At 29.9% G+C, this 24,659-nt stretch overlaps 3 protein-coding genes across 5 annotated transcripts; all 3 read left to right on the top strand.

The window, feature by feature from the left end:
• Window positions 1-1,032: 1,032 nt before the first annotated feature.
• LOC108327778 (cytochrome P450 72A68) lies at window positions 1,033-4,021 on the top strand. Its single transcript, XM_017561476.2, has 5 exons — window positions 1,033-1,459; window positions 1,589-1,806; window positions 2,214-2,455; window positions 2,812-3,199; window positions 3,323-4,021. The coding sequence occupies exons 1-5, from the start codon at window positions 1,168-1,170 to the stop codon at window positions 3,752-3,754; spliced, it is 1,572 nt and encodes a 523-aa protein (XP_017416965.1). The 5' UTR covers window positions 1,033-1,167; the 3' UTR covers window positions 3,755-4,021.
• Window positions 4,022-6,504: 2,483 nt separating this feature from the next.
• On the top strand, window positions 6,505-7,479 carry LOC108328681 (uncharacterized). Of its 2 annotated transcripts, none has more exons than XM_052873689.1 (2): window positions 6,505-6,606; window positions 6,732-7,479. In XM_052873689.1, exon 2 carries the CDS (start codon window positions 6,764-6,766, stop codon window positions 7,145-7,147), a length of 384 nt encoding a protein of 127 aa, XP_052729649.1. In that variant the 5' UTR covers window positions 6,505-6,606; window positions 6,732-6,763; the 3' UTR covers window positions 7,148-7,479. The 2 variants fall into 2 exon arrangements, with proteins under 2 accessions (XP_052729649.1, XP_017418063.1); XM_017562574.2 differs by having other exon boundaries at window positions 6,524-6,606; window positions 6,788-7,479.
• Window positions 7,480-16,518: 9,039 nt separating this feature from the next.
• LOC108329221 (uncharacterized) lies at window positions 16,519-22,730 on the top strand. 2 transcript variants are annotated; one of them, XM_017563339.2, is made up of 8 exons: window positions 16,519-16,670; window positions 17,819-17,859; window positions 18,025-18,145; window positions 18,241-18,304; window positions 19,086-19,407; window positions 20,005-21,045; window positions 21,796-21,945; window positions 22,032-22,730. In XM_017563339.2, exons 2-8 carry the CDS (start codon window positions 17,833-17,835, stop codon window positions 22,461-22,463), a joined length of 2,157 nt encoding a protein of 718 aa, XP_017418828.1. In that variant the 5' UTR covers window positions 16,519-16,670; window positions 17,819-17,832; the 3' UTR covers window positions 22,464-22,730. The 2 variants fall into 2 exon arrangements, with proteins under 2 accessions (XP_017418828.1, XP_017418829.1); XM_017563340.2 differs by having other exon boundaries at window positions 16,542-16,670; window positions 17,805-17,859.
• Window positions 22,731-24,659: the final 1,929 nt, after the last annotated feature.

The following is a 24,659-nucleotide window of genomic DNA, read 5'->3' as shown; positions in this document are numbered from 1 at the left end:
TCACGTTAAGTTTTTAATAATTTGGTCGGCTAACTCGTCGTATTTTTTACTTATGTTTTAATAACTTTTTGCTCCTGGAAAATTGCTTTGAATGTTAAACTATTCTACTATGTGACATACCTCTAATTTGTCAATTCTGTATTTTTTTTGTTTATTTTTAAAGCTTATATGTTTGACAAAGTTACGGTAATGTCAAGATTAAGGATACGAGAATGCATTGAACAAATTTACAATTGAAAGTTGTCGACAGAAATCATTCTGTGATTGAGTGGAATGATTCTATTTGAATGGACTTGGATTAAGGATACGAGAATGCTGTCGACAGAAATCTGTGATTTTGTGTAATGATTATTCGATTGACTTGGACTTAAAAATATGGGAACCGTTGCCTCTTTAACAATTGAGAATTAAATAGAGGCTATTACTTCCTGCACCATGTTGCAACATCTTATCATTTCGGCCAACCTGTTTTATGAAAAGTGAAAATATTCAAACTAAATTATGCACGAGTAATTAATTAAAACATTAACATTAAGAATAAAAGTTTGATAAAAAATAACTCACTCCGTCATTGCAGAATTATTTAACTATTTGTCCTTAATTTTCAAAATGATTAATATTATTAATTAATTAGATTTAAAGGAATAATAGAGAGAAAATTTTATTTTATTCCTCATATATATGAAAATTTAGAACTTATATATACTTATTTGTTAGAAGAAATCAATAAGTTTTATACTGTAAGAAAGTTGTAATTATAATTTACTAATTTATTTTATTTATAAAATAAATAGATACAAGTTAACAAATATTTCTATATATTAAAAAGAAATAATATATATAGTTTATCTCTTATTCTCATCTTCCATTCTTTTTTAATCTAATCGTCAAAAGAGTATGCTATTTTTCAAAAGAAAAATTATATATGGACAGCTTTCAATTTTTCTATTTCTATTCAATACCTATCAAAAACTATGTTTCATTTAAAATAAAAATATAACTTTAATTCTATTAGTGTTGAATAGGGACAGACTGAAAAGTTTTAGTGTCCATGTACGACGATTCTTTTCAAAACCATGTGTAAAACATTTTAGGTGTTTTGGTGAGTGCCAAACTTCTCCCTTCTATAAACCAGAACCTCATAGGTTTTCTTTACCAGATATAACAATGGAAGAATCATGGAGTACAAGTACAAGTGCATCTGCCTGCATAGTTCTCATAGTGCTTCTTACTCTAACATGCGCATGGAGGGTACTGAATTGGTTATGGCTAAGGCCAAAGAGACTAGAGAGACTCATGAGAGATCAAGGCCTTCAAGGAAACCCCTACAGGCTTTTCAATGGAGATTTGAAGCAGATGATGAAGATGCAAAAGGAAGTCACATCCAAAACCATGAAACTCTCTCATGATATAGCGCCACGTGTCTTTTCTTATCATCTGCAGAGTGTCATCAAACATGGTAAATCTATTTTTTTTACATCACTTATGACATTATTAATGTTAATGTGACCCAAATAAATCACATGTTAACAACTTGTTTGAATAAAAAAAGTATTATTTGATGATGATATGTATGGATGCTACTTAGGGAAGAATCCTTTTATTTGGTTTGGACGAAAACCAAGGGTAATCATCACAGAGCCTGAGTTAATCAAAGATGTACTTAACAAGATCTATGCTTTTCCAAAGCCTGACACGAATCCTCTAGTCAAGTTAGTAGCTACTGGTCTTCTAAATTATGAGGGAGAAAAATGGCACAAGCACAGAAGAATAGTTAGTCCTGCATTCAATATGGAAAAGTTGAAGGTTAGATATGAATTTATTTTTTCATGTATTAACCCTTTTTATACTGTGTCAACTACTCAAAATTTTGGTAGATACACGAGTTTCAATATAGTTATTTGAAAACTAAGCAAGCTTATTATTTATAACAACCAGTGCTTGGAAGTTAATGTATGCAGATGAATTATTTGCTTTTTGGTGTGTTTGCACTGGAACAATAAAATTACCAGAGTTTTTAACCTGCAACACATCCTTACGCAAGTAAAAGAACTTGGTTTGAGTTATAACTTATTTTAAGGAGCCAAGGCTTGATGCCAAAGGCTTGATGTGAAGTCAGAATTTAAAGTAACATGACATGAAGTTTGAATGCTTAAGTGCCCAGTCTGATAGGTGAATTTGAAATCCTTGCCATTTAATTTGTTACATCACAGAATATGTTACCAATATTCTTCAACAGTTGCAATGATCTAATTATCAAGTGGGAGGAGATGTCTTCAGACGGATCATGTGAAATAGATCTATGGCCTTTCCTTCAAAATTTAACCAGTGATATTATTGCTCGAGCTGCATTTGGAAGTAGTTATGAAGAAGGAAGAAGAATATTTGAACTTCTAAAAGAGCAAGCACAACTTGCAGCGCAAAGTATGATGAAAGATTACATCCCTGGATGGAGGTAAGACTAACTTGCATACTTGAGTGTTGAATAAACTAAAGCTATGAACACTTAAATAATTTTCAAATGAATTAACCTACCATATATTTATGCAGGAAACTTTGACTAACATATATTTATCATTTGAAATAAACGTATTAGCAAGCAACATTTCTCATTGAGGATCTATTCGCTATATTCAATGTCTATTCATTCATCAATGTTGTGCTAGGAAGATTAAATGTAACGTCTCATTTGCATTATGCAGTAGAATTTTTTTCTCTGAAGACAACCAAACTGTGCTTTATGTTAACCAAACAAATAATAGAAGGCTAACTGATATTGAAAAGAGAGAGGCTCATTCTGCTTATTTGCAGATTTATACCAACTGCTATGCATAGGAGGATGAAGGAAATTAACAGAGAAATAAAAGCTTCACTTACAGATTTGATTAACAACAAAGAGAAAGCACTAGAGGTGGGTGAAACTACTGAGAATGACTTGTTATGTTTACTTTTGGAGTCAAATCACAAGGAAATTGAAGAACATGGAAACAGTAAGACTATTGGAATGAGTATTGAAGAGGTAATCGAGGAATGCAAGCTATTCTACTTTGCAGGGCAAGAAACCACTTCAACTTTACTTGTTTGGACCATGGTGATCTTAAGTATGCACCCTGATTGGCAAGCACGTGCAAGGGAGGAAGTTTTACAAGTATTTGGAAAACAAAAACCCGATTTTCTTGTGCTAAGTCACCTTAAGATTGTAAGTGCTGTATCAGACTTTGACTCTTCTAAAGTGAAACTTACCAAGTGGTTTGTGTTATTATTATCTTGATGTCAAAGATTATGTCTTTGATACCTTAGCATAATACTTTTTTGTTAACAGGTCACAATGATTTTGAATGAAGTTCTTAGGCTGTACTCACCAGTAATTGGCCTTAATAGAAATGTTGACGAAGACGTGAAACTTGGAAACCTATCATTACCTGCCGGAGTGCAAGTTTCCTTACCAACAATTATGGTTCACCATAATCCTGAACTTTGGGGTGATGATGCCGATAATTTCAATCCGGAAAGATTTTCTGAAGGAGTTCTAAAGGCCACTAATGGCAGAGTTTCATTTTTTCCATTTGGATGGGGTCCTAGAGTGTGCATTGGACAAAACTTTTCCATGTTGGAGGCAAAGATGGCTTTGTCAATGATTTTACAACATTTCACATTTGAGCTTTCTCCAGCTTATGCTCATGCTCCTGTTTCAGTGCTTACTCTTCAACCCCGATATGGTGCTCATGTCATTTTACGTAAACTGCAAGTATAATAATTGTAATAAGCCTTGTTTGATTTGCATTTCACTATTGCAAAGTTTGAAATGCAAATTAATGGCAGTTTGCTGCTTTTATTTTTTTAAAATATGTTACTGCTGACATGCTTTTATTGCACCATTGAAGAACATATGTATTCAAAAGTCAAGTTTTAGAGTCTTGCTCCAGCTTGCAATTGTTTATCATGACAACAGATGTTGCTAATGCTTTTGAATTCTTCTAATATATATATTGCGCCAATGAATGTATGTGGGTTTTTGTAAGACTCAATCCACATAATTTCTTCATGTGATTTTGGGAAGATTATGGATAGATTGATTTAGAAAGTTTCCAATACAATTTGAAATATTCTTCAGTGTTATCCAATATTTTGGACGGTGCATTTTGGATATTAAAAATCTGTGTGCTGTGTTTCAAATTAAATAATCTGAAATTATTTTTTCATTGTTATTTACCATTTGTACAATTTGTAATTTTTTCACAATAATCCTCCATTAGTTTGGATTAAATTTATCATTATATATGATGTAATTTCTAAAACAATTACCAGACAAACAAATTAGATAAGAATTACAAGATTGGGTAAGTTATTTTTCAGAAATTTCAACTTTTTATTTTTTATCTCATAACAAAACGTATTTAACTGAGCAATAATTTTTTTTTGAAGAATAATAAAAAACGTATTTCGTTTCATATAATTCTTTTCATTATTATTTTACTGAACAATAAAATAAATATGTTAAAGAATAATAATAATTCCATATTATTTCATCTACAACACAACAACCATAATTTACTTTTCTATTGTGCATTTATTGAACAACATTAAAAAATTATTTATAGATTGTCTAATAAAAAACACAACACTCAAAATTTTAACTTTTACATTATCTAAACAAAAATTTGTCTGAATCACTCAATATGGAGTTTACTTTATCAAACCCAAAATCTTAACCTATTTATGATTTTTTTTCTTACATGTTGATGAACTTTTTATTTCTATCAATATGACATGGACTCAAACTTAAACTTCTAACATCACACCCTATGGGAGTATATGAAAAAAAATCATGGAAGTGTGAATAAATTTCTCAATCAAGAAAGTTTGTCATTGATTGGGTTGGGGTTACCTTAATCACAGATTTGAATTTTTTTGTGCTAAAATTTGTAACTTCAAAACATATAATATTTTTAAAGTATAGATTATATTATAAATATTTTAAAAATTTAATATTTCAAAAATATGCATTTAGTTAATGGGAAAATGAAGTAAAAAATTGCGTAATGGTTATATTATTATTATTTAATAATTTTGGAATATGTAACGTACAAAATTAATCACTTAATAAGACTATATCTAACAAAAATGATAGAGGGTATATGTGGAAGAATTAAACTTGTTCTTATTTGAATGGACTATTGTAAGCATATCATTCAGTTATGGAATCTTATAGGAAATTTAAGTGTGAATGTAAGTTTCACCTTTATTAGAAATAAGAAAATTAATTAGGAAAAAAAATATAAACCTGTTTATTTAAGATTTTAAATTGAAAATGATATGAACTTTTATGAAGGTTTTTTCTCAAGTTGAATTGATTTTCTTCAAAAGATGTAGCACTCATACCAAATTAAAAGTTTATCTTAGTAGTATAATCCTTATATTGAAAACTTCATTATACGGAGATCGAGACAAATGTGTGACAGAATTACAAGCAAGATCCAAAGATAAACGATGTTTTCCACTAATTTGGAACAAGGTACAGAATGCAGATCCACGTAGATAATGCCGAAAGATGCCAAATTAAATGTAGTTGCAGCTTATGTAGATTGGTAAGAAACCGAAAGAGCTGAACTGAAACTTTCTTATCTAACACTTTCAACAACCACAAACACTGTTATATCCTGCGCAGGTTGCGTATATCATGATGATTTATTTCTTAATTTATCTAATTCTTTGAAAAGGTGTAACAATGCTACCTCAATTGCTTATGCTGAATGAATTCCTCATATTTCTAATTCATAAATCCAACCAAATTTTATCATCTACACCATTTGTTTATTCGAATTCCGCTAGGTACTGTGTACCATTGTTGTCACTTGTCTGCAAAGATTTCTATTCTTCCTTGCATTTACTGTTACACGTCAAGGGACAACCCTCACCATTGACCTACATACGAACCTTTCACCCCTTTCTGGGAAATTTCGTGTTATATATGTTTTTTTGTTAAGTACGTGTTATTAAATTTCATCTCTAACTAATAAAAAATGTGTTTCGAATTTAAAAATGGGAAAACGTCCAAATTCAACTATGCTTCTCCCTCACTGGATAATCATAGGATAAGACTGTGACTTCCTTAATCGCCACTCACGTATTTTATAGCATAGTGAAATAAAGCAAGAAAGAGCGACAAAATCTATGATATATGAAAATGTTAAAAAAAAATAAGATTAATTTCATGACTCGATTATTGTTATTTTTGTAGGATTCTATATCACGTAGTATTTTCATGTTTGATCACTGTATTCTTCAATTTTCATAATGATGTGTAACGAGAAAATGGCATTGCCTTGTATTTCAATCTTCTGGTGAAAGCGACAGAATATGCAATGAAAAAAAGGTAATAAAAAAGTGGTGAATGCGGGCAGAAGACACGTGACCGTCCATTAAAAAAAACAAGAACGTATAGAAGGATCCACGTGTTAAAGTATTAGGCTTTTTGAAGAAGAAAGAGTTCTACGAAACCAACCAATAATAACATGGTAAGGGAGTAAAAAAAAAAAGGAGGTGTCTTTAGCTTTATCTATTGCGGCGGCACACGGCTTGGCTCGCGTTGCAAGCAACGATAAGGTGCGTGGAATCTCTACAGTTCATAGCCCTTTTCCATTCTTCTCTATCTTTGGTCACTAGAAAACCAAACCATTCATTCTCTCTGCTATTTAATGGCGCTAAATTTTAGAATTGTTTTGTTCTAGCTGTCTTTTCTGTTTTAACTTTTGGTGCCACCATGATACTGGTTCGTGATAATCAGAGGAAAGGTGGTGAGAACGCGCTGATGGGTAGTCTTAGTCTGAACCCGTTATTTCGGAGTGAGTCTTTCGGGCATTACTACCCTGACGCTGAGCACAGCTATACTATGATGGAGAAGAGGCAACTGTTCTTGAGAAGCTATCAGTTCTGTCGAAAGAAGAGTCTGAAAGAGAGAGTGAAAGGCTCTTTGGTTCGTGTCAAGAAGATTCTGTGGCTAAGGCTGCGATCTGCTAAGAAACTTAGGAGGTTGGTGTTTTCAAGGATCAGAATCAAATGCGGCTTCTATTACCGCAGGAGAAGGTTTTCACGCCTTCTCAATGCCCACAACCGCAAAATCGACTCTTCCTCTTGTTTCTGGTAGTAGCACCATTATTCATCCACTCATCACAACTGAGAAAAAAACACAAAAAAAATGTTTTCATTTCATGATTCATCAGTTACTACGTGTAGTCTTTTATCGTGTACTTACAAAGACATGTTGGAAATTGGGACAAGGAAATAGATATATTGCACATATTGTTTATTCTTTGTTACTGGTCTCAAAACGGTGTTTCTGTCTGTTTTCTTCTGTCATTCATATCTTCTTTCCTTCTTTTTTTCCAGCACAATCATAGGTTCTTATGTACTTTATCTGTTAAGTTTGTGGATTCATACTTTCCATTGAACAGTGAGAACTCAGCAGAAAGTTTCTTATGTGGATGGTTTTCCTTTTCAGTATGTTATCATTATATTCCAGTTGCCAATGGTAAGGAGCTTCTTTCTTGTTTGATCAAGAATTCTAGACTCACGGGGAACTCTGTGTTTGGTAGTTGCTACTGTCACTGTTATATTAATGAGTTATTGAATATAACAAAAATAAAACGATAAGGTGAAATCGAGGCATTGCAGGCACTCACCTAAAACTATGTTCCAATTCTTTATGGTTCTGTTTACTCACTGTCCATAATTAAAAGGTACATCCGTAAATGAAGCTTTTCGGTCTTCTGCAAATAAATACACAACGACCTGATTTATTACACAACAATTATTTACTCAATGTCAGTAGTTAAAACCTACAAAACCAAGTAAAGCTTTTTCGTCACAGGCAAATACATTTGCAACTATCTGATACAATTATAACATCACCAACTTTTAGGAGGAAGGAAACTCATCGATAGACCTATTTTTAAATGTATAATCTGATACCTGTAAAAAAATCATTTGAGAAACTAGTTTATCAAATATCTATTTATAATCTTGCAACAAACAAATTTACATGGAAAAAAAAATCCTAGGCTTGCATGTCAATCAGATTGGCATACTTTATTATTTCAATCTGTTTGCCCTTTCTAAAGCCTGACGTATGCATGTCATATGTATCCAAAATTATTGCTAGTATTTTGTTAAAAAGGTTGGTTTTATTGTTTAAACTAATTTTGAGAAATGTCAACGCATTTGCATTGGCAACGGTAACATAGATGTGAAGCAAAGGGAACACATGCAATTTATTTGGGGATTGTAATTGAATCTGATCTGATCCGATCCGATGTCGTTTAATAAATATTAAGGGGTAAGATGGTACTGTCAGACACTGGCATGAAACAGCGTGCAAGCAACTACCAGATGAAGAAACAAAAACAAATAAACAGTATTACAGACTTGTGAAAACACCCTATAACTGTAATTTTCTTTCTAAGATGATAAAAAAATTAATTATTAAAATAAAATATTGTTGAAGATTCTATGTTTATGAGAGATATTTCGTAGTATATATAAACCGATTTTTATATAAAATTAAACGATTTTTATATAAAATTAAATTAGATTTAATATTCATATTTTAACAAAGATGTATTAAAATTAATACTCACATACATATTAAAATTATAAAAACTGTATAAAAGTCATAAAATACATTTTTCTATTAATTTTGCAATATTATAATTACGTAATAAGAACGTTTGTAATTTTTAAATGTATATCGGCGTATAATTTTGTAATAAGAGTATTTGTAATTTTTTAAATATATATATATATATATATATATATATATATATATATATATATATATATATATATATATTAAGAAAATAAGATATTAGAAAATTTACCTTATTATCATTTTTTGTAACAAGTGTATAAAAGGTTGTTTTAGTTATTTAATATTATAAATTTTCTTATTTTATATTTATTTTGTTGACACGTGACATGACATGAACATCAAAATTTGTTAAAGTTTCTGATATAAATAATTTTTTTTCGCATTAAAGTTTAACAATTTAACTCCTTTAAAAAATACAAAATTTCCATTTAACTAAAAAGATTATAATAATTTTTATATATTATTTTAAATATGATTATTGAATAGTATATAAAAATTACAATCTTGTTTATATAAATTATTAAACAATTATTATTTTTCGAAAAACTCGTGTAAATTTCAAAACTAGAAAGATAATAGAATTGATAAATAATAATTCATCCAAGACTTAAAATCTTTTGAATTATTAACTTAGACATCATATATATATATATATATATATATATATATATATATATATATATATATATATATATATATTATAAAAACTAAGTATAGAATAAAATATTTCTAATTTTTTAAAAGAAATATAAGATTTATTTTTTATCTAAATGTAACAAACCTGCTAGCTTCCACTTGAAATATTTTAGATTCTTTTAGCGTTTGTTGGAAATAATTGGTTTTATAACAAAAAAAATATCTATACTATTATATAAATTATATAAAGAATTTATCCTTTTTGTATTTTTTTTCTTTCAAATAACTTTTTAAATTAAAATAATTATTTTACTAATTTTTACTTTAAATTATTGTTTTTTTTAAATTAAATTAAATTTTATTATTTTTTAAAAGTTAATATTTCTTAAATTAAAATAAATATATATAATAAAATTATTTATATTTAATTTTATAATGTACTTTCTCTGACCTCTATATACATCAATGTATTATAGCTATCTCATTTTGTCAACGATTACATATGACACTAAACTTTAATACCACACATTAATGATTTTTTTTATAGCATGAAAATATTTTATACAATTTTACAATCATTCGGCATCTCAATCTAACATAACCATATTAAATTCAAAAATAAATTGACATTTAAATCATGCATATACATAGTATTTTTTCATGACAAAATTATAACAATACGACAACTAAATTTTCATGAAAAAATTATAACAATCCTAATATTTTCCCAGATTTTAATCATTAAAAAAAAAGGAAAATAATCGAGTTCACATCAAACATTTCCAGACTTAATGTATAGTTGATAATTTACATTAATCATAACATCTCAGATTTAAGCAATTTAACTTATAACTTTCAATTGTCATATACATTTATCATTCTTGAACTTAGTCTAAGTTTTCCTAACTAAGAAAATTGCATTACGGCTGAAATTTTACGAACAACTTGGGCTTTGACCCATTTGTGTCCATTTCTTCTAATTGTCACACCCATGTAATTGGTTCAAAATTTTTGTAAATCTATTGTAAAATTTATTAAAATAATTGATCAAAAATAAATTAATTAGCAACTCTATGAATTTTTTTTTTTGTAGCATAATTATATTTGATCAAACCATTTAAATGACCTACTCATTGAAGACATTATTCTAAACAGTTAAATTTAAAATTTTATGAAACCATTTAGTTTCCTTATCTTCAAGAAAATAATTCAACACTGTGAAAAACAATGAAATCAAATATATTAGACTAATATTAGAAATTATTATTTATACATTTCAGCAAAGCGCGTCTTATACTATATAAACTAAAATTTGATTGAGAAATATAAGAATACAAAAAGTAAAAGAACTATAAAAAAAATGTGCACACCCAATAAACACTTACAAAATCCAATATCCTTGTTAGTAGTTATAAATAACATACGACATTTATTTATTTGTAAAAATGAAATGCATATATAATTTACAAAAATACACTTATATTTTATTCAATCAACTATATTAAATTTTATTAATTAATTGTATTAACATAACAAAATGAATCAATACAATATTAATTAATTTTGAAATACTATAATTGCACTAAAATAATATTCATTATTTATAATTCTTTATTTTTATAATTATTTTTCAATACAACAAATGCTCATAATATTTAACAAACATAATAAAAAAATAAAGTTATTTAAAAATTATAAAATATCTTATAAAAAGATCAAACAGTTACTTCTGATGGGAAAAGGACTTTTACAAATTAATTTAGCAAAAACTTACGTGATCTCGTTCCTGCAAGCTATAATGTGGATGATTTTTCCCGGAATGTGTTTTTGAATTCAAATTGTGATGAAAATCTTTTTGTTTTATTGATTTTTTTTAACATCAAATACATTTATTTTTATTTATTTATTTTTATCATACCCACTTACATTTTTTTAAATGGATAGACATATTTTATTTTTAATATAATAAAGATATGTTATAATAAAATATTTTTATTTTTTTAATCTTGTTTTCGTTCTATTAATAATATGATTAAACATATACTTGATCTTATTTAATAATTGTCACATTATTTATTAAAAAAATTAACTTTATATTAAGAAAGTAAAAAAATAAAATCAGATAGTCACATACTAATAAAAATTACGTCAACCAAATATTATTATTTTTTTCTGTCTTTGCTTTAAGTGTATTTACCTTTTCTTTTATTTATTTTGATTATCAGTTTAAAATGATTGAATCTGTGATTATACTATTGTGAAGTTGAATGGTGGGACATATCAAAAGGAAAATCTCCAGAAAATGATTATTTCCGTGTCATAAAGTCACTAGCAGATGTAGATCACAGATATAGCACAGAAATCTACTTTAGACTCGTGACACGGTTTCAAATACCCTATTACTATGCAAGGAATAGCATATGTTCGTAAGTTACTTTTACACATGGGTCTGGTGAAACCGAACCATTTTCAAAGTCCAATTGGTCGTGTTCTCACGAGTTAGGTAAAATAATTAGGTTTATGGCCTATGACTTCTGATTTATGAATGTCTCTCTCTCTCATGTTTCTACTCACTCTTTCGACCAATGAGGCAAGACTTTTTTTTTTTGCTTTCTCAGGAGTAGAATTAAAAATGTGTTCTTATGACGTGGTCCAGATCAAACGGTTTGAGTTGCATGATGTTATTGGAAAGGAAAACGTTGTTCAGAAATTTAAGTGTTGGGTAAAATTGTTCGTCCAACTTATAGAAGATACTTAATATTAAAGTTAATTCAATATTTAATTGTTGGTAATTAATATAATAGTAATTGTACATAATTTATCTCATTATTTCAAATTTTATAGTTTTTAAAATATATTGTTTCTTAATATTGATCTAATACAACCTGTGGATAATCATATTTTATTATTATAAATTGGTGAATATTAAGATTAATGTATTGTGACGCATGACCGAGCAATTTATTTAATGATCGATTGATTTTATTGGTGACTCAACCCTGCTATCGTTTAAATTCTCAGGATAAAAATATGAAAATATTGCATTGTTTAAATGCATCAAAATGGAAAATATGTTGTGTGGTAGAAAGGCTAGTAAGAAATCACAGAAATTTGAATACTGACTAAAAATATTGCTTTGTTCTGTTATCTTTACGCTGTAAAAAATTATTTAATTTTAAAATATATAATAATAGGGACGTATACAAAATTTATAAATAAAACATTTCAATGAATGCTTTAATTACAACGACTGAGTATTAAAAATATATTTTCTTGCATGTCTAAAAAAGAATAGCTAGGTATTAGGTTCGCAGAATGGTGGCGGGGTACAGCTTAACCCTTCTAAAGTTCTGGAAAAGAAATAATTAAGAAGAAGGGTGGTTAAGTTAGTCAAAGAACAAGATTTGGAACTTGGACTAAACTGGTAGATATATTCTTAGAAGGACAAATGAGAGCATGATCTTGGGGAAAATTTATCAAGAAAAGGTAAAAATGATTAAATATATAGTTAGCAACTAAATATCACAGCCACATACATTCCACAGTTAAGCAAATGATTAGGTTTTAGGTTATATTTTTAACGGGCACATCAATCATTGCACATGCATCAAATATTCCTCCAACCACCAACTAATTTGGATTACTAGCTACAGATATATATTTAACTCGGAACACGGAAGAACAACTTTCAGACTCTGAAGTGGCAACGTTTTTGTAGCCATGTGTGAACAAGTTTTAAAATGAGGTAACATTGTCTCTATCTGCCTCAACCTCATGGAAAAGAATAAGTGTGGTGAATCATGAAGCCACATTCATGTATTATATAAGGTATGGCTAGTTCAAGCCATTCCATCACTTTATGTTTGAGTTCAAGGATTCATATATAAAACTGTTATCTTTATCTCTCGATCATCTGTTCCTGTTGATTGATTACGCCACAATGGTGAAGTTGGGTTGGCAATATTTGGCTAGCAAACGCACGAGATGTGGCTATGAAAAGCTGACAAGTTCGAGTGAAAAGATGATGAGGGATGGAAGACGTTGTTGGGTGAAGTCTGTGAATGGAAGATTGCGTGGTCTTAGGTTGTCACGGTGTAGGAAGCTTTCCTTAGCAGTGGTATTGTTTTCAAGCAGAATTGTAAGACTATACACTGAGGTTGTCAACAGCATGAACATGGAAAACATATATCCCGCTATAGTTCTCTCCACTCAATGGGGTCTTCCCGTTCTCTCTCATCCCTCTCACGTTTGCAGATCAAGGAGGACCATCCCTCTTCACAGAAAACTCTCTTTCTGTTAATTACCAACATTTTTCTGTCTGTTATCATTCTTTTCTGCTAGCATACTTCTATAATGTTATAATGGCTCGTAGGAATGTGTTTCTGTTTTATACAGTAAATTTAAAATATATGCAGTCAGCTGAGAAGCGTTATATAACATATCAAATTTAAGTAAAAAAAAAAGTGTAAGATGTTAGAATACAGAACATCTGAATATTAAAATGTGTAAGATGTTAGCACTATCCAGTATGAGATTCCATCACCAATTATTGACTAACTTCTTTTGTTGTATTTTTCATCATTTTTGAAATTAAAATATTGATGTTGTTTTGAGTAGCGTGAAGTGAAGAAATTTTGTTTTCCTGGGGTTAATTCTGCTTTTTGATACATGTATATCTTAACTAACGATAACTATGTGGAAAGCTCTATGTTTCGGGAAGGAAGTACAGTAACAGAACATGTTGATTACACCATAACTTGAAATTAGCCAAATGTAAAATCAGGTTATTTCTTTCTGTGACTGCTAAGAAATAATTGATATAATTGTGTTTGGAATGGTACAAAAAAAGGCATAGAGTACCTACAATAAGAGCTAGCTGCTGTGTTCACTGACACACTCCTTTACAGCGATGGTCCAATTATATTTTTTTGCCAAAAAGTATTCATCACAAATCTTGTACACCAACTGTTAAGTCCAAATTCCATGCATTGTCTTTTTAAGAGCTTTTACTATGTTAATTATAAATATGTGTCATTTACATAATCATTGCTCTCATATTGATGTTTCTTTTATTCTATATTAATTTTAAATGTTCTAATTATAAGGAAACTATATAAAAGTTAAGTTTTTAAAAAACTATTTTTAAATTCATCTAAAATATTGTTGGATATTTATTAAAAAAATGGATATAGTTCAAGTAATTTTTTTTTCTAAAAGTAAATAAATATGATTGTATCTATTTTATGACAAAAATAAGTATATTAATAATAAAAAAATATTTTTTATTTAAACAAAAACCAATTTATTATTCACGTAACTTGTTTTAAAATAAAAAGTAGTGAATTAATTTTGGATGGACTTAAAGAATAATATATAAATTAAGGAAGCGCGTAACTACTTTTATTAGATATTAAAACTTTTAGTACGTAATATATTTATTTTTTCATAAAATAGTTAAGAATATTATTTTTCATTTATTTTTTCTAAACTTACTTGGCCTATAATGCTTGTTGATCTTTATTTTTTAATCATGTGTCACATGATATCTTATATGCAAAAGAATAGTTTGCAATAACTTAACTTTTATTTAAAAAAATTACATAAAAATGACAAGGTTTCCCTCATAATCAAAAAAATCGAAATTAATGTGAAGAAAAACAATCAATATCAGAACAACAATTCTTTAAATAACACATAACAAGAAAAAAAAATATGATAAAATTAAAAAAGATACTGAAATATATATTAAGAAAGACAAACGGAAAAGCAGAAAAAAAATAATTTTTATAAAAACGATTTTGTTTAATTTGAAAAAACTTACGAAAATACTAAATAAAATATTATATTTTTATCTTAAAATATATTTTAAAAATATAATAAAATAATATCTGTAATTAAAAATAAATTATTTATTTATAAGAAATATAGTTTTATCACTTTGGTCTTACCACAAATAGTAATCCCCTCCTATTTAGGGAACTCCTTTTTAGTTTAACTTTTAAAAAAAAAAGAAAAGAAGAAAAGTTCTCTTATTTTAATAAAAAAATTAAATTAGTTTTAATATTCATGTAACAGATATCATAATTTATATAAAATTATATATATATATATATATATATATATATATATATTTGCTTCTATTCCGTATATTGAAAAACATGATTTAATAAGATGTATTAAGTCTCTTTGTATTATAGAGAACCAAAACTTACATTTATTTAGATAATATATACATAATATCGACAATTAAATATTATTATGTTATTATTAATTATATTGTTATATACATAATATCGACAATTAAATATTATTATGTTATTATTAATTATATTGTAATTATATGTTTGAGATAAGTATTATTTTATTGAAAACATGTTAAATAAACTTTAAAATTATTAGATTTAATTTTTTAACTCTTTTGTTTGCTTACGTACGTTTCACTTAATGTAGGCAATTACAGTTATTTGACTCTTTTTTATTTATTTGAAAAGCAGTATAGGTAATTTGGATTTTGTGAGTTAATTATAGATTATTATATTTGTTTCAGTTTTTATTTAGGTTTATTATTATTATTTGTAAACGGCCCAAGGCCTGTCTCACGGTTATTTAAAGTCATTATGGATCAATGAAATACACATGCAGTTTTCAGAGAAATATTTCCAACTTGTGTGCAGCGGGATTTTCTTCTAACAAAACATAGACTCAGGATTTTACCATCTTTCCACGAATCCACTGATCCAAAAAGGTAAAAATAATTAACTTCTTTATTTTTATCCAATATAAACTCCAATTATTGTAATATCTCAACTTTATCTCATACCACTTTCTATCTCTCGAAAAACATGACATCCATGAATTCCGCATATATCCATGTCAAGGGGAGGGTTTTTTAAATATGGGACAAAGCTATAAAAGAAGAGGGAGAAAGAACAACGAAAGAATTTAAATAACTTTTAAAAAGTATTATACCATTAATAATTTTATTTAAAAGAAATATTAATTAAACTATTAAATTAAAACATAAAAATTTTAAACAATTTTTTACGGTTTTGGGTAGCAATAGCAGTAATGTACTAATGTGTAGCGATGAAGGGTGTTTTAGTAATTTTCTGTCATTATTAGAGTCCAGTTACTAATTGTGGGATGCTTGCCATAATTTTTCATATATGGGCTTCGTGGTGGGGCGAAGCTAGTTGGGCCTTTGTGCCATTTTCCGTACGGGCTTATAATGTATTACAGCCACCCTTGATCAAATTCATAATTTTCAAGTAAGTGGTTTTTCAGAAAGAGTGGCCAATGGCGGTGGTAGTGGCCGTTGTCGTTCCTTAGCATCACCTCACTGGAGAATCGTGGTTTTTGTTAATCACACCAATCGCTTTTCTCAAAGGTTCTAATTCTCTTTCTTCATCTTATCAATAAGCTAATTCTTCGCTACTCTTATCTTCCCTCTTTATTTCATTAACCTTACGTTGCTGTTGTAGGTTTGCACTCGCGCTCTCACCCTAGCTATTGCACTCTATGCTTTAATCATGTTCCCTCCCTTCATTTGTTTTACCTTTGCTTCCATCATATTGCATTATATCACGGCTACTTTTCTCCATATATATTTCTCCAAATGCTATTTTCTCAATTTAAGTTGAAACTAGATCACACAAGCTTTAGCAAGAATAAGAACAAGAAAAAGTTGAAAAATGACATGATAGGTAATGGGTGGATTGGTTAATTGGATTTACCTTTGGTAAAATTGTTTGATTGGTTAACTGGGTATCCTTGAATCCCTCCATTATTAAATGCGTCAAAGGTGGATTTTTTTTTTCCTTTTTTGAAATATTTTTCCTAATGGGTCAAAATTTTATTTTGGTCCATCCCACAAGCATTCTGGTCATCCACTTGGTTGTTACCCTTGGTTTTGGATTTGTTGTTTAGCTGTTGAGCTCTCACCCCAAGCTCCAGCTTCTTCTGGGACGAGTGAGTTTGCCCTTTACAAGTCACAACAGATGGACATAAATGTGGCAATGATTTCCCGTTTATTCTTCTACTCATGTCTGACAACTGTGGTGTTGCAAAGAGGGTAGTAAAATATGTTAAATTACAAATTGACACTCAAAAGGGTAGTATTATATCGGTGAAATTGATTAAATGCAATTTGACTGCTGCCTGTGTCAACATTATTTGTCATTTAGAAAAGTGTAGTGGTGATCTTGGTTTCCTTGAATGCCATTGTCAAATTGATTTGCTAAATCTTGTATAGAAACTGAGTTTTTTAGTTACTTAAAAAAATCTATAATGTATGGTGGTTTTTGACCCGTTTATGCATTTATTTTAATATTATTTGTCTTCCCTAATCATTATCCTAACTCTTTTGGGCTGGAAGGCGAGAGGCGTAGAGACGTCTTGTACAATCTTTCTTAACTGCTCATATTTTTGTGGCTATATTTGGACAAATAAATTCACCATTGATGAGCTTTTGATTACTTCCACAGCTTCCCCTGTCCATTATTTTGTAAATAATTTGCATTAGGCCTATTTTTGCAGTTATATGCATATGAATGGCGTGGCGCGAGCTTGGAAAGAAGGTGGGTCGACTTTTATTTGCATATGCAATATCTTTTTTATCGATAATTTGTATTAAATGTGATAATTAACCAGTTCACAACTGATTGAACTTTTCCTGTACAAGTTACTATGCTATGTAGCTCATTCAGTTTCTGATAATGTTCATTTTTGTTACCTGAATGCAGAAAATATATATGAATTTTACTAGAGCTTTGACTGCATCGGCATTTAGGCACGTGACAGGATCAAGTTTTGCATCCCCCTTTGCTGCACAATCTATTTATGCATCAGTAAAATGCGTGACAGGTAATTGACATGATGTGTCCTTTTAATATTATTTTTCCTGCTCTTATATTGTACGTACTCTGCTAATCACTAATTCCCTTACCTACATGATGCAGATTTCATCAACCAATCTCAGGGAGTGGCTGGTTTTGGCAGTGAGACTAAAGAATGTGGAATACGGTAAAATAGTAATCAATTTTCATGTTTCAAAGCAAACCATTGATAGCGTTACCAGTTAGGTGATATGAGGATGATAACAAAACGGGCCTATGCATAGTGATTGGAATAACAGGAGTTCAACTTCCAAATATGTGAACATATGATCTAGCAGAAAGCCAACTATGTGAGGGAACATTTAAGAAGCCTAAGTTTATCAGAACTATTGTACGAGTAGATAGGTAGTACTGCATTGGTGATAAGATGGGTTTATTCCAATGTGTTACCACCATCCTATATAGGTGTTTCAACAATGAGAAATAATTTTATTAATTGTGATGTTTCTGAAATTGAACATAGATGGGTGAAATTTACTTACTTATATTGGGTTGTGAGATTTGACGTAACATAATTAGCAGTAGAGGAAAAAAATACTTCGTTGATCTTTGATTAGTCAATTCTAGAGCAAAACTTTTACTTGTTATGTTCTTAATCCCTTTTTTTTAAGAAAATCACGTGACTAGCATTAACAGGTGACTTTTAAGAGGGATCTAGATGGGCTTTGATTGCATTATTAGTAATATGCTATCAATCGTATCATAAAATAATCCAGATTTTTTTCAATCATCTTCACCTGTAGATGTAAATGCTTAGGCTAAAACTTATTTCATTTTACTTGAAATAAAGGAGTGATATTAGTTGAAATCCTGAAGTGTTTGGAGATTTAGTAGTTGACTCTTCTGCAAAAGTTTCTTAAATGAAAAGGAAAAGGCACCGATATAAGGTGTTTTGATTACATTTGTAGGTGCTTCCATGCTAGTTCTCCTATCTGGGCAAGAAGTGATGAACCATTAGGTGTGAAGACCCCGAAGAGGGTGAAATATGTGAAAAGGGATGGTAGAAACTATCCACCTGTTAAAGCTCCTTATGCCCGTCCTAATGTCTCAGCTAACAATTCAAATCCTGATAAAACAATAGAAATATTTGAAGGCATGACCCTTGTTGAACTGGCAAAGCGCACTGGAAAATCAGTATCTTCTTTGCAGGATATCCTCACGAATGTTGGTGAAAAGGTTGAATCAGAGTTTGAGCTTCTCAGCATGGATGTTGCTGAACTTGCCGCAATGGTATTTTCTCCTTCTTAGTGGCAAATGACTTTTAACCAGTGAATATTAGGAACTAGTACCTACTATCTTCTTTTGATCCCAATACTTGTTTGTCTATCCCTGTCATAACTCATTTAGAATAAATTCAAAGTAGCTCTTGTTTGACTTATGTTTTAGCTCAAAGTATATGAGATTTGGAGTTAGCTTTTGTAGTGTTTTAGTGATTTGAATTTTGAATCAAATCTAAAATATCATTGGTGAAGTTTTGATGGAGTTAAGTGGAGCTTTATGAAGCTTTTCCTGAAATTAGTTGGTATTGGGCTGTTTTGTGCACCTTCCCTTCCGTCTAAAGGTTACGGTATGCATAGAAAAATAAAGGAAAGAAAAGTAACCGGAAAGACCAGGCCTAAAATATGGTAGATTTGAACAAAAAATTTACTTAAAACCATGGTTGAGCCATTATATTAAGGTATTCATACAATATTTTATTTTTTCACATCCATTATGGGTATTGCATGCCTTCACCCTCCTTTCCCCGCCTCAATTTGTCACATGATGAACATTCATTTTTCTCTTTTTGTGTAATCTATTCACTTAATTAGTTCCTTGCTGCTGCAGGAGGCTGGCATCAATGTTAAGAGGCTACATTCTGCTGACGGTACTGAAATTTTACCTCGTTCTGCAGTTGTAACTGTGATGGGTCATGTTGATCATGGTAAAACATCTCTTCTTGATGCCTTGCGTCAAACATCAGTGGCAGCCAGGGAGGCTGGTGGCATAACTCAACATCTAGGTGCTTTTGTTGTGGTCATGCCATCAGGAGCATCAATCACATTTCTTGATACTCCTGGTCATGCTGCATTTAGTGCGATGCGGGCAAGGGGTGCAGCAGTTACAGATATAGTGGTGCTGGTTGTTGCTGCAGATGATGGTGTCATGCCTCAAACACTTGAAGCTATGTCCCATGCAAAGGCAGCTAATGTACCAATTGTAGTTGCAATTAATAAATGTGATAAACCAGGTGCAAATCCTGAAAAAGTTAAACTACAGCTTGCTTCAGAGGGCTTGCTGCTGGAGGAGATGGGTGGGGATGTTCAGGTTGTTGAAGTTTCAGCAACTGAAAAAATTGGACTGGATAACCTAGAGGAAGCCTTACTACTTCAGGCGGATATGATGGATCTTAAAGCACGAATTGATGGGCCTGCTCAAGCATATGTGGTGGAAGCAAGACTTGACAAGGGACGTGGTCCATTGGTAACTACTATAGTAAAGGCAGGGACTCTAGTTTGTGGTCAGCATGTTGTCGTAGGCTCACAATGGGGAAGAATAAGGGCTATTAAAGATATGGCAGGGAAGTTAACTCAACGAGCAACGCCTGCTATGCCTGTTGAGATTGAAGGGCTTAGAGGGTTGCCAATGGCTGGTGATGATGTTATTGTCGTTCATTCTGAGGAGCGAGCTAGAATGCTTAGTTCTGGTAGGCAAAAGAAATATGAGGAGAACAGGCTAAGGGATAAGATGATACAGGACAAACCAACTACTTCAGATGATTCCATGGAGGTTCCAGTGAGGGTTGAAATGCCAGTGATAGTAAAAGCAGATGTTCAGGGAACTGTTCAAGCTGTCACTGATGCTTTGAAAACTTTAAACAGTGCTCAGGTTTGTGAAGATTATAGTCCTATAGTAAACTTTTCTTTTGCTCATACATGCTAGTGTTTATAGATGCAAGCTTTTCACCTTTTATCCACAGGCAGAGTGAGGGCAGAGAAAACAGTTTATGTTTTTATTATGCTAGTGCTAGAGATGTGAGTTTCAGCTTTGACCCTTTTGGTATCAAAGCCTTTTCTTTACTAACTAGTTTGGACCTTCTTCCTGTTTTGGTTTTTCTTAATCCTAACAATTTAAGCTTGTCAGTAGGTAATGTGACTTTATGTTTTATCCTTTTTTGAAACTAAAATTGCTTGAGTGGCTAGTGGTGTGTGAGACAAAGTGAAATCGTTCATGGACACGTTTATAGCTGATAAGGAATTTTGGGGAAAATGCCTGGTTTACGACAAAATATGATTGATTCTTGATATATTAGTTATATGAATGCCATCATTTAACCCATATAATAATGTTTGTTTGGTGGTATGATGAAAATGACATATGAAAGGGTATTCAGTGGAGTAATCAGTTTTAAAAATATATTTAATAACTGTTAATTAGTTCCAGTTGATCCTTCACAATATAGTTTGGAAATTGGAAATGATTTGCTTTTAATTATTACCAGGTCTGGCATACATGCTGATTTCTTTTTAATTCAAATGTGACATTCATGCTTGAATCAGCTTTGTATCAACCAACAAAATACTGCAGTTATCATGAAATTTTAAGTTTCTTGTTGAAAGTCTCTAATTTAATTTCTAGGTTTTGGTGAATGTTGTCCATGTTGGCGTCGGGCCACTTTCTCAATCTGATGTGGACTTAGCACAAGCTTGCGGTGCTTGCATTGTTGGATTCAATGTCAAAAGTCCTCCTACTGCTCTAAGTCAGGCAGCAACTCGTGCCAGTATCAAGGTATTATTAACTTGTAAACTTATGCCATGCTAGAGATTCTAACACAAACCTTTGACTTCAAGTTGACTTCTGTATGGTTGTTATAGATAATCCTGCACCGTGTAATTTACCACCTTTTGGAGGACATAGGCAATTTGATAATAGAGAAGGCCCCTGGAACTTCTGAAACCCAGGTGGCTGGACAGGCAGAAGTGCTTAACATATTTGAAATCAAAGGGAGCAAGTCGAAGGGTCCTGATGTGAAGATAGCTGGTTGTCGTGTTATTGATGGTTTTGTGACAAGATCAGCAACCATGAGGCTTCTGAGGAGTGGAGAAGTGGTGTTTGAAGGACATTGTACGTCTCTTAAGCGGGAGAAGCAGGATGTGGATACTGTGAAAAAGGGAAGTGAGTGTGGACTAGTAATTAGCAATTGGTATGATTTCCAAGTTGGAGATGTTATTCAGTGCTTAGAACAAGTTGTAAGGAAGCCCAAGTTCATAAAGTCAGAGAGTGGTGCTGTTCGAATTGAATGTTGATCAAGTTATTTCAGAATTCATCAAAACGCATTTTTGTGAGACATTACACACAGCCAGCAAAACGCATATGGAAGTTAGAGTAATTATTCTTTGTTGTACCAAAAGAAAATGTAATTAGATTTGAGGCACAATTTGAAAGGACTAATCTACTAGGTTTTTTTGACATGTGCTTGGCACGTATACTAGTCTGATTTTGGACCATAAGATGTACCCATTTTCATCTCATAGTTCCTTGAATAGGAATGCGTCAGCTTACCATTTAAGCTCAGAAATATTTTTATTTTCGTCTTGTGAATTATTGGAACCAATAAAAGAAAGTATATTTGTTAATTTCATTAAATAATTGTTCATTTTTTTTGTGGTTTTTATGCTTTTTTCTGAACTTTTTTCTGAACTTTTTTTTTTGGTTTTTATGCTTATATGGGTACTAGTATTAGGTAATGATAATTTCAAAAATGAAGAAAACATCTTCATATCTCTAATAAATATTTAAATAATATATACAATTGTCCAATGAAATTTCCCATTTTTTAACGTTAAGTGACCATGTACTCACCACAAACTTTACGAGTTTAGTTGATGCAAATTTGAAATTCTTTTTTATATGAAACTTTAATACATTTTAATTTTTAAATTTAAAAAATAAATATTATAATATTTTTAATTCAATTATATTAAAATTCTTTTTATGTATTTTTTAGTAAATATTGAAATAAAAATATATAAAATGGTTAAATAATTCATATATTAATATAAAAAGTGTTTAATATATTAATAAGATTTATCATTATTAGATTAAAAAGAAGATATTTACTTAATTTTTAAAATTTTAAAATTAAAATATATCAAAATTATTAATAAAAACAAATTTTAATTTCACATAAAAATTTAAGGATTAAATACTTAATTAATTCTTTTATATATAATAAAGAATAATTTTCATATATTTTTTTAGCTTTTATGGTAATATCAAGGGATATGGTTGTTTTAGTGGATGAGCCTATGGTTAGGATAGTTGACAAAAACGAATAGAGTGTTGCTCCAGAGCATGCTCCATGTACTTCCTCAAATTCTTTTATTTTCAAAACTATTCTTAGGTTAAAAGTTAAAACTTTTTACTTTTATCACGAATTTTTAATTTATTTCCCAAATCTTAATTTTACCTTATTCATATTCTTAGAACGCAGCAGCTGCACCCCGTCCCCATGTCAACTCAATCTTTTTCTACCTACTTGTATCCGCGACAGATATGGATTTTCATCATTCAAATTTAAAAAATTAATTAACTAAAATTCAATAATAAGTATTAGGTATAATAGAATACATGATAGTTTTATACTTCATCAACAAAAGATAATTAAAAATTCATATCTGACGTGGATACAAGTAGGTTGAAGAAGATTGAGTTGACATGGGAGTGGGGTGTAGCTGCGTTCACGGAATATGAACAAGGTAAAATTAGAGTTTGAGAAATAAATTAAAAATTCATGGTAAAAGTAAAAAAAATTTAACCTTTAACATAAACATAGTTTTGAAAATAAAAAAATTTGAAGAGGAGTAAGGAGTTTGTGATGGTGGAGGGAGCAACACTCAAACGAATAAATTGGACAAATAAATAATAAATTGGCTATAGAAGAGTCTATATTTATGAATGAAGGCAACTTTGTCCACCCTCATAAATGACATTGGAATGATGTAATTCAATGACATTGGAATGATGTAATTCAAAATTTTAAAAGTTAAAAATAAGTTTTATATTATGTAATTTAGAAGTATTTTTTTCTAAAAATAAGACTTTCGAATTAGATGACTAAAAAAATAAATTTTAAATTATGTAATTTAAAATTGATTTAGTTTTAATTTTCTCCAAACATTTTAAACTCATCTTTTATTTCTGAATTATGTAATTCTAAAATCATTTTTAACTTTTGAATTACGCAATTCAAAAAGATTAAAATGATTTTTTTTCTATATATACAGGTGCAGAGAAAATTTACCGAGGTGTAGGATTTTATATTTTTATGTGTGTACAATTTTATGCTTTCTTTTATTTATTAATTATAAAAATTTACATTTAAAATTATAAAAATTAAATTATGAATTTTTGTAATTATTGGATCCAATTTACGTCAATTTTAATTTTTTAATTAATTTATTTTTAAATGTTTTTAAACTGTAAGGTTATTTCTAGTTAAA

The sequence above is a fragment of the Vigna angularis genome, chromosome 2, assembly GCF_016808095.1.
Source record: "Vigna angularis cultivar LongXiaoDou No.4 chromosome 2, ASM1680809v1, whole genome shotgun sequence".
Classification (NCBI taxonomy): Eukaryota; Viridiplantae; Streptophyta; class Magnoliopsida; order Fabales; family Fabaceae; genus Vigna; species Vigna angularis.
The sequence above is the reverse complement of the archived record's forward strand: the minus strand, read 5'-3'. Positions and strand labels throughout refer to the sequence as shown.

Excerpts from the sequence above, each read along its gene's own strand:
- LOC108327778 (XM_017561476.2), top strand. The coding sequence starts at position 1,168 with ATGGAAGAATCATGGAGTACAAGTACAAGTGCATCTGCCTGCATAGTT. Across the intron at positions 1,460-1,588 it reads GCAGAGTGTCATCAAACATG|GGAAGAATCCTTTTATTTGG; the intron begins GTAAATCTATTT and ends GATGCTACTTAG. Across the intron at positions 3,200-3,322 it reads TGCTAAGTCACCTTAAGATT|GTCACAATGATTTTGAATGA; the intron begins GTAAGTGCTGTA and ends TTTTGTTAACAG.
- LOC108328681 (XM_052873689.1), top strand. The coding sequence starts at position 6,764 with ATGATACTGGTTCGTGATAATCAGAGGAAAGGTGGTGAGAACGCGCTG.
- LOC108329221 (XM_017563339.2), top strand. The coding sequence starts at position 17,833 with ATGGCGTGGCGCGAGCTTGGAAAGAAG. Across the intron at positions 17,860-18,024 it reads GGCGCGAGCTTGGAAAGAAG|AAAATATATATGAATTTTAC; the intron begins GTGGGTCGACTT and ends ACCTGAATGCAG. Across the intron at positions 18,146-18,240 it reads ATCAGTAAAATGCGTGACAG|ATTTCATCAACCAATCTCAG; the intron begins GTAATTGACATG and ends TACATGATGCAG.